The sequence below is a fragment of the Quercus robur genome, chromosome 10 (genome assembly GCF_932294415.1).
Source record: "Quercus robur chromosome 10, dhQueRobu3.1, whole genome shotgun sequence".
In the NCBI taxonomy this organism is placed as follows: Eukaryota; Viridiplantae; Streptophyta; class Magnoliopsida; order Fagales; family Fagaceae; genus Quercus; species Quercus robur.
Genome location: NC_065543.1, coordinates 27,478,862 through 27,495,371, shown reverse-complemented (window position 1 = coordinate 27,495,371; position 16,510 = coordinate 27,478,862). Strand labels below are relative to the sequence as shown.

The window sequence follows — 16,510 nt, the reverse complement described above, 5'->3', positions numbered from 1 at the left end:
TGTTATGCTTTGGGTAAAGGGATTTCTTTTTTTAGTTGTTGACTTGTAAGGCCCTTTTGGATATACACCACTATAAGTTTCTTTAAAAAACCTTTCTCCCCTCTTCCCACTACAACAAAATGTATTTTCAGTGATGAAAAAATTCATCACTAAAAGTTCAGTTTTTTCTCACTAAGGACCTTTAGTGACGAAATTGGACTTTTAGTGACAAAACTCATTTCGTCACTGTAGCCTCGTCACTAAAAGTCCTGGTGATGAAAAATTTCATCACTAAAAGTCCGATTTGATGTAAAAAAAAAAAAAAAACTTTTAGTGACGAAAACATTTCGTCACTAAATGTTTTCCTCACTAAAAACACTATTCAGTGACGAAAACATTTCGTCACTAAAAACTGTTTTCGTCACTAAAAACACTTTAGTTTACTAAATCATATTTATTGATGAATAATTTCGTCACTAAAACTATGTTTGGGTACATATAGTGATGAAAAAATTCGTCACTAAAACTATTTTTAAGAAAATCCAGGCACATATAGTGACGAAAATTTTCGTCACTAAAACAATTTTTTGTTGCTATATTTGTGACGAAAAAATTCGTCACTAAAACTTATTTTCTGTTTTTATTTTTTTCATGGCTTTGATATTAACCTGTAACCTGTCATTACATTATTAAATCCTCACATTTGAATAACACATTTATTTTAACAACACGTTTATAAAAAAAGATCCATACATTCCACAAGTAAAAAATAAAACAAGTATCCAATTCAAACTCCTTCCATACAATAATTGTTTGCAACACATACAATAACTCAAGATGTTTTATAACAATACAAAAAGTGTAGCATAATATAATTAGAACTAACGAAAGATGTCCTCATATGTCTTCAAGTAATGCCAAAAGTAAATCCCCTAAAAGCCACCAATAAGAAATCTGCATAAATATAAAAAATATACTACATTAAAATCGTAAAGTAAAAACATTAACTATGTTATAAAAAACATTTCTAATAATGCATTAAGGGTAGTCACACCAATGAATTAAAATCACAACTCCTAATGTAGAAGTTGTAGAAAGCAAATATAGATTTTCAAGTGTAATATAATACAATTAGTTTCAAATAATGCATCATAAAAAGTAGTCACACCATGTAGTGTGGGTCAATTGCTAAAATAAAGTATTATTCATCACATCTAATCAATAAGGTTCATTCACATTTGCAAGAAACTAAAATACTCCCAATATTAGTTTAAACCACCTTATAACACCATGCAAGCCACCTGCTTGCTCCAACACAACAACCCAACACAAAACAAATCACAAACATCACAAGTATAGAGTGTTTACAAGTATTAAAATCAATTAAAGTATTATTCATCACATCTAATCAACAAGGTCCATTCACATTTGCAAGAAATGAAAAACACTCTCAATATTAGTTTAAACCACCTTATAACATCATGCAAGCCACCCGCTTGCTCCAATACAACATACCACCACAAATCCAATTTCTAACATCACAAGTATAGAGTTTTACAAGTTTTTAATTAGAATTTACTTACTTTGCTCAAGCTAAGTTTACAACTTTCAGAAAAAATCCAAAGTTAACTTGTGTTCTTCACCTTGCTCCTCACAATTTCTTCAGCCACAAAAGAGAAAGAGAGCTGGAGATAAAAGAAAGATAACTTTTAGTTAGCTTTAGCCCACATACAAAAGAAAGAAAAAAAAAAACTTTAATTTACTAAGAAATGGATAACCCACCAAAGAAAAAATCTCAACCAAAATTAGCTCCCTACTTAAGCTTAAGCACAAACAAAACCAATAACAAACATATAACAACCAAAGGGAGTATAGAAAAGAAAACCATAAAAAGACCCATGAATAATCTTACCTTTATGATTATATATGACCAGTGTCCAGTTCTTGTTCACAGCAACATTTGAGATCACATCACTTGTGTCTGTTTCAAAACAAAGTGTTGGGTTTGGCTCTCTCTAAAGACTAAACTCAAAAGTAGTTAAGAAAAACAAGGAATGTGGAAATTGCAATAATGGTAATAATTGGTGGAGGGACTAATTAGTTGAACAAACAAATTAGTACAAATTCCATAATGAGCTTTGTGTTCCATCTACTATAACTACAAACAACTACATATAACTATAAAAACAAAATAGTCTTACTAGTAGTAATTCAAATAAAAGAATATGAACCTTAACTGACTTCCTTGGCACCTGTGGTGCCTAAAATTTTTAATTTCTTGTTTGCTAATTTTATGCTTTTTAAACTAAGATATTTAAAAAGCATATAAATATATGTTAGCATCTCAAAGAGGTACACATTACACAATGAGTTTAACCATCAACTATGAGACTATGAAGAAGCTTGTAAAAATAGCAGAGTAGTACTGGAGCTTGCTTCTATTTTATCTTTTTTTAATCCAAAAATGAGTTTGAAATGCTTAGATTAGATTTTCATATACATGACTGGTTCTGAAACTAACAAAAACCATTACCAAGAAAACAAGTATAAGTTGTTAATAAACTCCAATACCCATTTTTATTTTTCTCTTGCAAAATGACAACCAAACAATTCTCTCCATTCTAACAAAATTGTCAAAGGGTACTACACAAATATAAATTTTAAACCATGTTGGACCTGACAATTTAACATAAACTCAATTAGTCAACTATATAGCACAACATGTAACAAACTCAACTCTCCGAGGCATTTTGTCAAACATCAAGTAGATAAGTTTGGACAACATAAAAGGATTAGAAGCCAGAAAAGAAAAACCCATTTCCATTAAATGAATGAAAACACAGAAATCATAACAAATCTAGCCATAGCAATAATGAAAAAGTAAAAGAGAGAGAGACCAGTTAGAGAGAAAGACCAAAGAACCTCACAGTCACCGTCGCCGTCACCGGCACGAAGGGGAGGCGAAGGGTCGTCTACGTGAAGGGAAGATGAAGGGTCGTGAACTGAAGCGTCGCCAACGGCGAGCTAAATCGTCACCAATGGAGCTTAATCGTCGCCAACGAAGCTAAATCGTTGCGTTCGGCGACCTGAATCGTTGCTAATGATCGGTGACCTGAAGCGTTGCCAACGACGAGCTAAATTGTCGCCAACGGAGCTGAATCGTCACCATTCGTCGCCAACGGAGTTGACTTGTCGCTAATGGAGCTAAATCGTCGCGTCGCGAACTGAAGCATCGCCGGAAGTGTCGCCGGATGTTGCGAAGGATGAAGCGTCACCGGCGATCGAGAGCTGAAGCATTGCGATCAGAGCTGAAGCGTCACGATAGAAACTGAAGTGTCCCGATTGGAGCTGAAGCGTCACGATCGCAACTGAAGCGTCCCGATTGGAGCTGAAGCGTCACGATTGAAACTGAAGCGTCACGATTGAAACTGAAGCATCGCCGGCATCTGAATCGTCGTGATCTCTGAAGCGTCGCTGGCGTCTAAATCGTTGCGATCTTTGAAGCGTTGTCGGCGTCTAAATTGTCGCGATCTCTGAAGTGTTGCTAGCGTTTGAGGTGAGGATGGTCGGGTTTTGACGGCGACGGCGTGCTGGGTTTTGGGAGAGGATGGGCTAGGTTTCTTTTGGGAACGAAGAAGGCTATTAGAAAATAAAAAATAAGGTAGTGTACTAGTGTTGATCAAAAGAAATAAAACAGGTCATGGTAGTTTTAGTGGTCTTTAGCGACAAATTTTTTTTCATCGCCAATGCTCATTTCGTCGTTGCAAAAGGTTTTTTTTTTTTTTTTTTTTTTTAGTGACAAATGTTAGTTTCATCACTAAAGAACCCAAGCTTTGTTAAAATTTAGAGACGAAATTCATATTTTGTCCTTAATGCATACTTTTAGTGATGAAATGTGATTTTGTCGCTAAAAACATATAAGTGCAAAACTATTATTATTTTTAGTGACGACTATTTTTTGTCACTAATTCTTACTTATAGTGACAAAAGTATTTTCGTCACTAAAACTATCCATAGCAATACCTACAATGACGAAATATTTCGTCACTATAGATTAATTAAGCTAGTGCCAAAGTTTCCCTCCACTGGCACTCATTTTTCAGATCACAATAGGGGCGAAATTTATTTTTCGTCACTAAATGTTATAATTTTTTTCATTATTAGTGACGAAATTCATATTTCGTCACTAATGTTGTATTTTTAGTGACGAAAAATATTTTCTCACTAATTTTCGCCACTAAAAATACATTTTGTTGTAGTGTCCCATGTGTGTGTGTTAAAAATACTTAGCATTCTCAAAAAAAAAAAAAAAAAAAAATTGACTTGTAACTTTTAAATGATACGGTGCATTTTAATTGAAGAAATAGTTGAGATTACAAGTTTAGTTAACATATAATAGATACATCACTAAGAGAAATTGATAGAATGGAAATATTAAAAAAAAAAAAGGACTAACTCATGAAGGGCTTAAAAAATAAAATATTTAAACATCAACTTAAAGGGTTTAATTCACTTTTTTATTTATTTGGAAAATTTTAAAACTTAGTTATTGAGCAAACCACACTAATAAAATGTCACGATATGTCAACCTCACAAACACAGAATGGAAGAACCCGTCAAACTCTAACCACACATAGATCCTTCCCATCCATTAACAGCTAGAACCACAGCAAAATGGCTAGATCAAATGTCCTCCCTCTTAGCAATTTACCACCCTAAAAAAACCCCCTCACAACCTATCAAAAAAAAAAAAAAAAACCTCACAACTTATATAGCCAAGGGGGGAATCTTGATTGATCTCAATTCAACTTTAATGGCTTGTTTGGAAGTTTAAAAAAGGAGGGGAGTAGAGTAAAGGTAAGGAGAGTAATTCAATTACCTTGTTTGGAAGTTTTTTAAGGAAGGAGGGGGAGGGGTTTGGAGGGGTTTCAACTACCTCTAACCCTTTATTTTTAATTCCCCCAAATTGGAGAGATTTGGAGGAAGAATAGAGTAGATAAATTATTGACCAAATGAATTCTCCAATTTCCCCTTTCTAAATTAACAAAATTACAAACCGATTATATAAATAATCTTTGTTTGTTTCCTAAGAAAATTTAACACTACAAATGACAAATCTTCCCAGTGCTTTCTTACAAACCAAACACAATTTCTACTAAATTTAGTATCATTACAGTTTCTATCCAATATTTTCTCAGCAACCAAACAAAAAAGAGAAACCCAAAACTGAATACTACACAAAGTCTCTAATTGCATAGATCCAAAGATCCAATACCCAAATCCATAATGTAAGGTTGAATTTAATCAATCATCTTGTTGGCTTTATTCCATGCCAAATTTGCTTGTAATTTAGCAACTAATAACCTTGTGTTTAGGTGGAAATCATGTAAGAGTAGTATGTGTGAGAGTGTGAAGAAATGCTCAAGATTGTGCAATGAAGCAGGGACTTGCGGTTGGATCTTGCATGTGGCTCGTGGCTTGCAAGCCTCTAGAAGATTCACACGAGTGAAGCATGCAGAGAAGCTGAACTGTCATGCCAGCTGTAGCACTACAGGACAAAAGGTCCAAACCGGCCATTCAGTTAGCTTGCGACTTGAACTTGCGACTCAGTCAAGTTGCGAGGCAAAGTCACCAGTTCACTTTGTTATGGAAAAACAGACTCTTCGCATTTATTTCTCACCCCAGTATAAATACCCATTATACCCACAAAATATTGAGAGCTTCCAAAGAGAATTTTGAGAGAGAAACCCTAAAGAAAAACAAGATTGACTCGTCCACAATCTTTACATAGTGACCCTTCAAATTCCTCAACTCTCACCCTTTCCATTGTTACATCCTTGAGAGGTTCATTAGCGAAATCCTTTTCTCACCATACCCATATCTGTGAGAAGGCTTTTTGGTGCTTAGAAAGCAGTTAGGAAGGGACCAATTCATATTGGTTGATGTTATGGGTTATAGCAGAATCCGGTAAGCTAAAGAAGAAATAAGTTCGGCGTAATCTCATTGGAGTAGGAGCTTGGAGGGCTTAGGTACACTGAGTAGATTAGGCTTGGAGGGTCTTCTGCTATTCATGTATCTCAACTACATTCTTTAGTGGATTATTTACCTCTTGGAGGGCGGTGGAGAGGTTTTACGTCGAGGGCTTTGGTTTCCTCTTCGATAACACATTGTTGTGTTGTCCTTATGTTTGCATCTCTCTTCCCCTAATCTTTGCCATTTAATTTCTGCTGTGGATGTGATTTTATTTGGTTTAGATTATTTATCAATTCTATTATATGCTTATGTTCATATTCCGCAGATTAATTGTTTGATAATAAGCTTGAATTGATAATTTGGAAATTGGAGGTCTAAACGTTCATAGTGTTTTATACACATTTTGAACATTCACATAAACTAACAGAGCAACGATCACAAAACACAAAATCAGTAACACCTAGTTTCCCACATATTCTCGGCATCCAAACACCCCCACGAAATCGAACCTAAAAAAAAAAAAAAAAAAAAAAAAAAAAAAAAAAAAAAAAAAAAAAAAAAAAAAAAAAAAAAAAGTTTAAAGACTTAACCTCAGCAGCAAGGTATTCGAGAACGGCAGAGAGGTAAACCGGAGCTCCGGCACCGACACGCTCGGCATACTTGCCGGCTTTTAAGAACTGGGCGATACGACCCACAGGGAATTGAAGCCCAGCTTTCTGTGACTGAGAAACAGACTTTGAGGACTTTGGTTTGCCTCAGCCACCCTTCATTGAACCTCTTGTGGAACTCATGGTTTTGTTTGGGTTTTGAATTTTCAAATTTTGTTTGAGTTTTGAATTTTTGAATTTATTTTTATTTTTATTATAATTTTTTTTAGGTAATAAAAATTATTTTATAATAGTTAATAGTAGTTTTATTCTTTTATTAGTGGTATTTGATGGAATGAGAATGTTGATTAAATAATTATTTAATCTAACAAATTAATCATAGACCAATGTTGCAAGTCCATTTTCAAATAGGGGTAAATTTGTCTATTTAAATCATTTACTTTCCTTTCCATCCTAATTTTTAAAACATCCAAATAAGAGAAAGGGTTAATTATTCCTTTCTCCCTTACTAATTTTAAAAACATCCAAACAAGGTGGATGATAACCATTCCCCTCTACTCTCCTCCCCACTACTCTCCTTCCCTTTACTCCCCTGTACTCTCCTCCCTCTCTAAACTTTCAAACAGGCCATAAATTTCATTCCTTCCCATGTTTGGTTGAGTTGAAAAGGGGGAAGGATGGAAAGCTAGGTAGAAAACATTAGCTTTCCCTTACTAGTTGACAATGGGAAACTTTTAACCATTTCATTAATTATTTTTTAGTAAATTTCCTATTCAACAAAAAAGCACACACTGTTTTTCTTTAGCAAAAATATCATGTGTGACATCATGAGGTTTAGAGATGGAACTACGTTTGGATAGAGGGGGGCTATGCCCCCCCCCCCCCCACCTTCCCCAAAAAATTTTAAAAATTTGACTTTTGTATGCATATAAACAAATTTTTTAACATATGATCCCAAAATTTATATACTTGCCCCCCCCCCCCCCCTAAAATATTTACAAATTGATTCATGAAACCCAAATAGAAAAAAATAAATAAATAAATAACCTACTCTTTGCCTAGTTGTCTCAAAAAAAAATTTCAGACAAACCAAAAAAACCAATAAAAAAAAATCACAAATCTAGATAACAAGAATACCCTTTAGGCAATATAGCATATCAGACTCTTCCTTCTCTAATTTGACCTCTCTTCTTTGAAATCTTTCATTAGTCCCCTCTTTCTGCTCTATCTAAGATTTGTTGTGTGACCCTGTGAGGTAGATCCTTTGCCAATTTTTAATTTTTATGAGGATGAAAGCACTCTAGATCTTTTTTTTTTCGCAGATCACTACTCTAGTCTATGCTCTCCCCTCTCTTGAATGCTAGTAACTCATAGTGTGTGAACTTGTAGCTATCCTTTTCATAAATAAAATAAAATAAAATATTTGTGTTGGGTTGTGTGAACACTGAACTTCTGATTGCCTAAATGGGAAGAGGGGGTTGTGGCATGTGTTTGTTATAGTGCTAGATGAAATATATATCAATATATATGTTTCAAATTTTGGTTCAAAAGATGAGTAAGAAATGATAAAAGGAGTACTCATTTCACTGTTTATTTAATTAATTTTAAGATACTTCATTATTATTTGCCTATCTTATAAATTCATTGTTCCAAAAATTAGACCCAAACCAAAACAAATAAACATTGATTTTCTCATTATTTACAAGTCAAGAAATTATTTGAATGTTACATAGATGTAAAATATATCCTTATAATTTATATAACTTTTATATGATTCGTAGAAAATGAGAAAGTCAACTAAAATGTTTGATTTTTTGAAGAATACAAATAAATTAAAAGTCATTACTAATATCCTATTTTCTGAAAATCATTGAACAACGTTTTGAGAAATTGCTATTAATAAAATAAGTATCAGTTCATTGCAACATGTTCATATATCTGTCCATAAATATGGGATTAAGATGTTAATGGACATTTTGAAATTCAACGAACTTATATTAAGCCTGGCCCCCACAACTTTGAATCCTAGTTCTGTCCTTGATGAGGTTTTATTATATAACTAATTCTTTAAGAATGATTTCATTTAGCATTCCTCCTCATTTTTTTAATTAGTGCCATCATGCCATGTGTCATTCCATACCCCACACAAATATCTAATTAGCTATACAACTGAAACTCTCTCTCTCTCTCTCTCTCTCTCTCTCTCTCTCTCTCTCTCTCTCTCTCTCTCTCTCTCTCTATATATATATATATATATATATTATTTATTTATTTATTTATTGCTATGTTGTACGTGTAACTAGTGGGTCTCGATCTCAAGACTTTACTCTATATTTTTTCCCCCTCAAGTTTCTCTTCAATAAGTGAATTAATTAAGCCATACACTTAGAATTTTTTTTTTAAATGGAAAATATGTACTATTCTTTTTAAGCTTCCTTTGATTCATTTAAACTTCTACTTAAGCAAAATTTTTAAGGAATTATTTATATTCTACAACAAATAAATAATTTTATTTCCTTAGTATAGTTATGGTTCAAAAGGAAGAAGTTCTAGTTACTAGGAGAATCAGGGTAGATCTAAGTGACACCAAACCAAAGTAGCTTGCTCATCCGGTAGGTAAGAAACAACACAAACCTCAGTGTTTTTGTCACTTTTGTGGTGGAGCTAGGTATATTTGCCCAAACTGCTTCAAGTTGCATGCTAGCAGATCACTAAAAAAGTAGTGGTTGATGCTCTCTCTCCCTCTTGTCAGTCGCCCCACATATCCATATATTATAATAAAACTTTTGGGCATCCACTTAACTGGATTATACATATAAATATCTTACCTAGCAAAAAAAAAAAAAAAATCCAACACAAATAATGGCATTATGCAATATAAATGACTTGCGGATGTATAAATGTCAAGTATGTAAAATAACGAGTTGAATTGATAAAGTTTCAGAATAAAAGGTGTCTAGCATGTGTTATTCCAGTTATTCCAAGTTCCTAGACTAATGTGTTGCCAACATTTTATTCAAAGTTGTAATAGTCTAAGATTTTGTCATGGATATAGGATGAATTCCATGAGAAGAAAATAGAGTACTCTTCATTTAACCTCTTTACTTAGCAAAACTTTTAATAATTTGCTTAATTATTTTTAGTATTTTTTTTTTCTACTCAGCAAAACAATAAAAATTTTCTTTTATGGCAGAATATTAATTTATTATCATGCGTTTAAAGAAGTGTATGCAATAATAAAGGGCATGTGAGTTCACGTGCCAGAATAACAAACAACATGAAGAGAAGATGCATGACTCTGAATATTGGGAAAGGGTAGTGCGTAGCGAAATGAAGGCATTTAAGTTCAACAGCGCGCAAATTGAGATGGGAAGAAAAGAATACGAAATTTCAGTGTAATCCATCTCAAAGGACAACCAGAAATTCCTTAAAATTCTTTCCCTCCTCCAACTCTGAATTTGCTGCATAAATATATTCCTTACGTGCTTTCACTCTGTGTTTTCTTCCCACAAAAGGAACCAAAGAATGTTCCTTCTCCTCCTCCCCATACCTTTCACTCTCTCTCACAATAACTTCCCTATAAATACATCAACCAAAAACCACTTTCTGAATTCAAGAGAATATATTGTATTTCTTTAGTTTTGGCAAAAAATGGCTTCTGAACAAGTCCTCAAGCGATCAGATATTATTGCAGAGAGCATGCCTGATGCATTGAAGCAGAGCCGCTATCATATGAAGAGATGCTTTGCTAGGTAATCTTTCATATATGATTCTAAAAAAGCTACAAACTTCTTCTTCTTCTTCTTTTATTTTTATATTTTTACCATATCTACCTAATCTCAACTATGTGGGGGAAAAGATCGGGGTTTAAGTTTTTATAAGAGAGCTTCACATACATATACACTTGGATTAAGTTAGAGTAGAATTTCAGTTTTGTTAAAAAAATGTTCATTATTTATATTAAATATAACAATATTAACCGTTGAAATCAATTGGGTAGGTAAAAAAAAGGGTGTATATATTGATTATTGAACCATGCAAAAAAAGAAAAGAAAATGATCTTTATTTCCTTGTGGTGTTAAAAAAGTTTTGTTGCAATGGGAAAACGGTTAATGAAACGGCAACACACAATGGAGGAAGTGGAGAAATCAATAGAAGACAAGCACGAAAGAAGCAAGGTGTTGGAGGGTTTACTTGGTTACATCCTGAATTCTACTCAGGTTTCTTTTATATCAACTCTCTCTTTCATGCACATACGTTCAACCACAGCCAACAGGGTCTCTTTAACTTTTTTCATCTATATGCAGGAAGCAGCTGTCGTTCCGCCATATGTAGCTTTAGCTGTGAGACCCAATCCTGGATTCTGGGAATTCGTTAAGGTGAACGCCAACGATCTCACAGTGGATTCTATCTCTGCTTCGGAATACTTGAAATTTAAAGAAACCATCTTTGATGAGAACTGGTAATTAATTGTTAGAAAAATGGTTGAGTGATTATATTCATAAGTCAAAAGTATAGTCTTAAATTTATATATATATATATATATATGAACAAAATGGTATACCATGTTGTTGCTCAAAATATTTTAGAACATGATTAATTTGATGTGCAGGGCGAACGATGAAAATGCATTGGAAATAGATTTTGGAGCCATTGACTTCTCCACTCCCCGAATGACCCTTCCCTCCTCTATCGGAAATGGGGCCAACTTCATCTCGATGTTCATGACCTCAAGGCTACATGAGAAGTGCGGTTCCGAAAAGTTGTTGCTAGAGTACTTACAAGCTTTAAATCATCATGGAGAGGTACAAACATAGCACACATATATGCACTCGTGGAAAGCAATGTACTACGTATTTGTGGAAAAGATTGTAATAGAAACTAAACCGTGATTATGCATGCTGTTCCAATTTTGCAGAATCTTATCATAAATGCAAATCTGGATACAGTGGCTAAGCTTCAAGATGCCCTGGTTAAAGCTGAATTATTCGTCTCCGCATTCCCGAAAGACACACCATATCAGAATTTTGAGCAGAGGTCACTGTCATTTCTGGTTTTTTTTTTTTTTTTTTTGTTCCCACCCCACCCCCCAAAAAAAAAAAAAAAAAAAAAAAATCCATGGATAGGTTGACATTGGATAGTAAACTTTTTTCTATCAGGTTTAAAGATTGGGGATTTGAGAAAGGATGGGGGAATACAGCAGAAAGGGTTAAGGAGACAATAAGGCTACTTTCTGAGGTACTCCAAGCACCGGACCCAGCAAAATTGGAGTTACTCTTTAGCAGGCTGCCCACCATATTCAATGTTGTAATCTTCTCTCCTCATGGCTACTTTGGGCAGTCAGATGTCCTCGGATTGCCGGATACTGGGGGCCAGGTTTATAATGCATCCAATCATCATTATTCAATAACAATGCTAATGTATTATTTAGTTTAAAATCTTGTAAAGGTAAAACCTTGACTAAGGTTATTATGTTGCTGTTAATTTAAAATAGGTGGTTTATATTCTTGATCAAGTAAGATCTCTAGAGGAGGAATTGCTTCTCAGAATTAAGCAGCTAGGCCTTGTTGTGAAACCTCAGATTCTTGTGGTAAGCTATTAACAATTACAAATGATTGTAATCAATAATTTGATGAAAGGATCAAATTTTAGTATAGTGTTAAATTTTCTTAACTTTTATTATTTTACAGGTAACAAGGCTTATACCAGATGCTCGAGGGACAAAGTGCGACCAGGAGTTGGAGCCTATTGTCAACACTAAGCACTCTCACATTCTTAGAGTCCCATTTAAGACACAGGATGGGGTTCTCCGCCAATGGGTTTCTCGTTTTGATATTTACCCTTACCTTGAGAGATTTGCCGAGGCATATTTGCAATCAATCTATCATTTATTCCATCGAACTTTTATTTTCCAAATAAAATTTCTTATTCTTGTCTTCTCTCCCTTTTCTTCTCATCACTAGGATGCTACTGCTAAGATCCTTGAACACATGGAACGCAAACCGGATCTCATTATTGGGAACTACAGTGATGGAAACTTGGTTGCATCTTTGATGGCTAGCAAACTTGGAATTACTCAGGTTTAGTCCATCTTTTGTTTGATTTTATTTTGCAGATTTTGTCTTCTATATACAAACTAAACAAACATAACCTTGTCTAGTTTAGAAAAACTAGATCAAGTTTGAACTTTTGATTCATTTATGCCTTACTTTAAGCGTCTTGTGGCATGTCTTACACTAAATCTGAACTTTGACATGTTCAAAACCCAGGCAACTATTGCTCATGCCCTGGAAAAAACCAAGTATGAAGATTCAGATGCCAAATGGAAGGAATTAGAAACCAAGTACCACTTTTCATGTCAGTTCACGGCTGACATAATCTCAATGAACGCAACTGATTTCATCATAACAAGCACATATCAAGAAATTGCAGGAAGGTGAGACTTTCATATTACCATCTTGAATATAAACACACGGCTAAGTACTACTGTGACTGTTATGTTGTTAACTCAAGAAATGTTTATTCTTCAGCAAGGATAGGCCCGGACAATATGAAAGCCATGAAGCATTTTCCATGCCCGGACTTTATCGGGTGGTCTCAGGCATCAATGTCTTTGATCCAAAGTTCAACATCGCCGCTCCTGGGGCTGATCAATCTGTATACTTCCCATACTCGGAGAGACAAAGTCGGATAACCTCTTTTCACCCTGCCATTGAAGAACTGCTGTACAGGAAGGAGGATAACAATGAGCACATGTAAGTCTCGGTTCCTTTTATCTTAAGCGCATTACATCACTATAACCAGTATTATTACAATAGTCTAATATTGAAACTAAAATATGCCTGGAACAGAGGATATTTGGCAGACAGGAAGAAACCAATCATCTTTTCAATGGCACGACTGGATACAGTGAAAAACATTTCGGGATTAACTGAATGGTATGGAAAGAACAAAAGGCTGAGAAGTTTGGTAAATCTTGTGATTGTAGCAGGATTTTTTGATCCAACAAAATCGAAGGATAGAGAAGAAATTGCAGAAATCAAAAAGATGCATGCCTTGATAGAGAAATACCAACTTAAGGGCCAGATCAGATGGATAGCAGCTCAAACTGACAGATATCGCAATGGAGAGCTGTACCGCTGTATTGCAGATACAAAGGGTGCTTTTGTGCAGCCTGCACTCTATGAAGCTTTTGGTCTTACAGTCATCGAGGCAATGAACTGTGGATTACCCGCATTTGCAACAAATCAAGGAGGCCCAGCAGAAATTATTATTGATGGGATCTCAGGCTTTCATATTGACCCAAACAATGGTGATGAATCCAGCAATAAGATTGCTGATTTTTTTGAAAAATGCAAGACGGATGCAGAATATTGGAACAGGATGTCAAAAGCTGGACTGCAGCGTATATATGAATGGTAATTATATTATGCCTGGATATAGAGAACATGCTGGTGAGTTTTCATTTTCTATATCTGGTTACTTTTTCCTTGCAGCTATACATGGAAGATTTATGCAAACAAGGTGTTGAACATGGGAGCAATCTACGGATTTTGGAGGCAATTGAACAAGGAACAAAAGCTAGCTAAACAAAGATACATTCACATGTTTTACAATCTCCAATTCAGGCATCTGGTGAGTTAGTTTTGAAATTTATTTTTGACATATTCAAATCATAGACAATTAATGAAGTAATATTTAATTTGTCACAGGCAAGCAATGTGCCCATCCCGAGTGAAGTACCCCAACAACCAACACGTGCGGCAAAAACTACACCCAAACAATCAGCACCAGCGGCAATAACTGGACCCCAACAACCAAAGCCAGCAGTGATATCTAAACCTCAGCAACCAGTGTCAACATCTAAAATTGAACCTCAGCCAACACCAAAGCATGATGGGTAACTTTAAATATATATATATATATATATATATATGATAACAATCCCACGGCCATTGTACTGAGTGCCTGATAGTTCATATATGACTTAAACTGAGTTTGATATAATATTAAAACCCATCAAATTACATAGATGATCTCAGGTTAATTGCTGAAACCAAAATGGTCTCAGCATTATATATGCTCATCTTCATAAACTGAAAACAGATTTTCATTCACAGGAATGAAGACCAGAAGCAGCTTGGCCCGCGACAAGCACGCTGCCCTTGGAGTTGGTGGTGCTTCATTCTTGGTTCTCTCTTTGTCTCTTATTACGTCCTAAGGAAGTTTGATTTTCATTCACAAAAATGAAGTGACAAGAATGGTCATTTAAATTCCTTGTTCAATTTGTAAAGGTCTCTTTATAATATTATAATAATAATAATAATAATGTTTCTTGTTTCCGTCTGAGACAAGTTCATTGCTTATTCAACGCTTTGCCGGCAATATAATGCGGTGGCCAACTGTACATAGTCCATGGATCGTTCCTCCAATAGATTACTTCTAAATTTTAGTATGATACTTACGTGCTATATAATAATAATAATAATAATAATAATAATAATCTTGCCTAGTTTAAGATGCAAACAGATGTGACAGCTGGCGAATAATTTGAGGAGAGAGAACATAGCCTAACATGGTAAAGGAACCAATCTTTCATGGGGTTAACCTTTTGCTTCACAAATACAACTGGTTGGACTTTATCATGTTGATTAACCATATATTTTCATATCACGTTCTAAGGAAAAAATATCTTAACATCTTGGACCTTTTTCATTATATATATATATATATATATATATATAACCTTTCTTAAAGGTTCAACATTTAAAGTTTCTGCATCTAATAAAATAAAAAAAAATAATCTAAAGTTTTAGCATTTGTTGCGAATGGTTTCCTCCGCAAAGTACTCATACTTTGACGCTTAAGTATTGAAATTTGTATGCTAGTAATAAAGCAAAATAAAATTTTTTTTTTTTTTTTTGGAGAATGAAAGCTTTGAATTTCATTAAAGAAAATTGACCGTAATTGACTAAGAGTGCAGAATAAAGGTGTAGAGAAACATCATCTATCTACACCAAAAAACCTCTAACATGTTGAGCATTTTTAGTTAGGTTGTGAGCAACAAAATTACCAATTCTTTGGACATGAGAGAAAGCAGTACTACAATTGGCATCTGTATTGGCTTTGGCTGAAGCAAGGATATGGCCAAATGGTGAAAGAGATTCCTCCTCACTGATGGGGTCTTGATCACCATATCAGAGTCACAATTGATATGGTGATCAAACAATTGAGTGAAGAATAACTATAAAATACTATTTAGATAAGTCAAATAAATGTATAATAAACATCGCTATAATTAGAAAGGCAGCCACTAAACCACATGTTGTAAAATTCAAAAAACTTTTAAAAACAAGTACTAGTAAAATAATAACAACAATACAACTGTACAACACATAGCACACAATATGCTTTCTTTTTATTATAAACAACACGGAGTAATAGAGAGTAAACTACTTTACTCTGTAAATTTCTTTGATTGGTTCTATTCTAAACTGGAATCTGGAAAGTAAATTGAAGTTCTTTTAGTCTTTAGCAGTAACAATAACTAGATAAACAACGAGAGAGATATACCAGAGGTTGCCGATTTAGACTAGAGTAGGAGGTTGAAGCGAAACGGACAACCAAGGACTCATGGCGAGACAACTGGTGGCGTAAGAGGCAAGTGCACATTACACACAATAGAGCAATGCTAGGACCACATAATTGTACACAAATTTGGCCACAACTCGCCACGTGGCAAGTTGTGAATGGTAGAGGTGTGGTGGTGAGTTCATATGGGTCCACACCTCTACTAATAACTCGTCATGTGGTGAGTTGTGCCCAAAGTTTTGTATAATTATGTGGCACTAGAATTTTCCCACACAATAATGTAGAAAGATTTGTTTTTTCCTCTTTTTTGGTTCATCTCTAGTGATTTGGAATGTGTTTAAGGATAATTGGATTTTGTT

General features: G+C 34.5%; 1 protein-coding gene and 1 long non-coding RNA gene across 2 annotated transcripts; one reads left to right on the top strand and one right to left on the bottom strand.

The window, feature by feature from the left end:
* Nucleotides 1–711: 711 nt before the first annotated feature.
* Nucleotides 712–1,666, bottom strand: LOC126702466 (uncharacterized). Its single transcript, XR_007647758.1, has 2 exons — nt 1,563–1,666; nt 712–933 (listed from the first exon to the last, which is right to left on the bottom strand). It is a non-coding gene; the product is annotated as an uncharacterized LOC126702466 (long non-coding RNA).
* Nucleotides 1,667–10,179: 8,513 nt separating this feature from the next.
* LOC126702465 (sucrose synthase 7-like) lies at nt 10,180–14,926 on the top strand. Its single transcript, XM_050401164.1, has 15 exons — nt 10,180–10,312; nt 10,648–10,780; nt 10,868–11,022; nt 11,173–11,365; nt 11,479–11,597; nt 11,720–11,936; nt 12,055–12,150; nt 12,251–12,424; nt 12,524–12,640; nt 12,830–12,996; nt 13,091–13,315; nt 13,412–13,978; nt 14,057–14,195; nt 14,273–14,460; nt 14,681–14,926. Exons 1-15 carry the CDS (start codon nt 10,212–10,214, stop codon nt 14,808–14,810), a joined length of 2,721 nt encoding a protein of 906 aa, XP_050257121.1. The 5' UTR covers nt 10,180–10,211; the 3' UTR covers nt 14,811–14,926.
* Nucleotides 14,927–16,510: the final 1,584 nt, after the last annotated feature.

What these genes read in the sequence shown, in the direction of transcription:
- LOC126702465 (XM_050401164.1), top strand. Translation starts at nt 10,212, where the DNA reads ATGGCTTCTGAACAAGTCCTCAAGCGATCAGATATTATTGCAGAGAGC. An exon ending in ACCATCTTTGATGAGAACTG is followed by an intron (nt 11,023 to 11,172) that starts GTAATTAATTGT and finishes TTTGATGTGCAG; the next exon opens with GGCGAACGATGAAAATGCAT. An exon ending in TGCCGGATACTGGGGGCCAG is followed by an intron (nt 11,937 to 12,054) that starts GTTTATAATGCA and finishes AATTTAAAATAG; the next exon opens with GTGGTTTATATTCTTGATCA.